We start from the raw sequence: 935 nt of genomic DNA, 5'->3' as shown, positions 1-935 counted from the left end.
TGTGACTGTCATTTTGCTTCGGCGCTGTAAACTTAAGGGTGCTGCGTTTCCTGGATTCTACACCTTCTTTATTACCGTTATTATCAATTTACGGAGAAGATGATATAGAAGAAAACTTTCATAGAATGTGTTCTACTACTTGGTAAGCTTAGATTCTGTATTTAGGGTGTTAGGCGTCATTTCCAGTAATACCCAAATACCCAGTTACCTTTACGATTTCACAGTATTTCTTTAAAACTTTTATAATCATGACCCCTTCTGTTGATACCCACACGATTCCTGCTAATCTCATCTTCATCTATTTCTTCGGGTCATGCCAATTGCTGCGATATAATAGTATTTCTTCCTATTGCAAAACAGCCTAACTTTATAATCATGATCCCTTCTATTGATACATACGATCTGCCGCACAGAATTCTGTCTACTGCTGATATATGTTTTGTCCTCTGCTGATCTGTTTCTTCAGGCCATATCAGATGCTACGATTTTATAATATTTCTGTAAAACTTAATTTTGTAAAACTTCTTAACTTTACAACCATGCCCTCATGAATACCCACGATTTACCATGGAGAATTTTCTCTAATATTGAATTTTGCGGTTCTCATCATCCGTTATTTCAATAATATTCACCGATAACTACAACTTCACAACATGTCTGCAAAACTTCACTGCATAAAACTTCATAACTTCTACTGATACCTGTGACCCGTCCCGCAGAATTATGTCTGCCGCTGATATGCGCTCTCCTCATCATCTGCTTTTTCGGGCCATACCACTACCTGCAGTCCCAGACATACCTCGATCTGCCGTCCTTCGCCGAGGGAGCGAGGGCGGCGATTCTGCAGCCATACCATGCGCCTTTGGTCACTATTTTGACGGTAAAGTTTCAGGGGATTTTTGAGCTGATGGTCATTGCGTAGCTTAGGAATGAGA

General features: G+C 40.0%; 1 protein-coding gene across 1 annotated transcript in view; it reads left to right on the top strand.

The window, feature by feature from the left end:
- LOC119593380 overlaps positions 1 to 935 on the top strand; it is a gene marked incomplete at its 5' end in the record, with an annotated part of 7,040 nt that overhangs the window by 1,708 nt on the left and 4,397 nt on the right. The window contains 1 exon segment of the mRNA XM_037942310.1: positions 725 to 880. Within this exon segment, the coding sequence (XP_037798238.1) occupies positions 725 to 880 (156 nt within the window).

Source organism: Penaeus monodon, chromosome 32 (genome assembly GCF_015228065.2).
Source record: "Penaeus monodon isolate SGIC_2016 chromosome 32, NSTDA_Pmon_1, whole genome shotgun sequence".
Lineage (NCBI taxonomy): Eukaryota > Metazoa > Arthropoda > Malacostraca > Decapoda > Penaeidae > Penaeus > Penaeus monodon.
The sequence above is the reverse complement of the archived record's forward strand: the minus strand, read 5'-3'. Positions and strand labels throughout refer to the sequence as shown.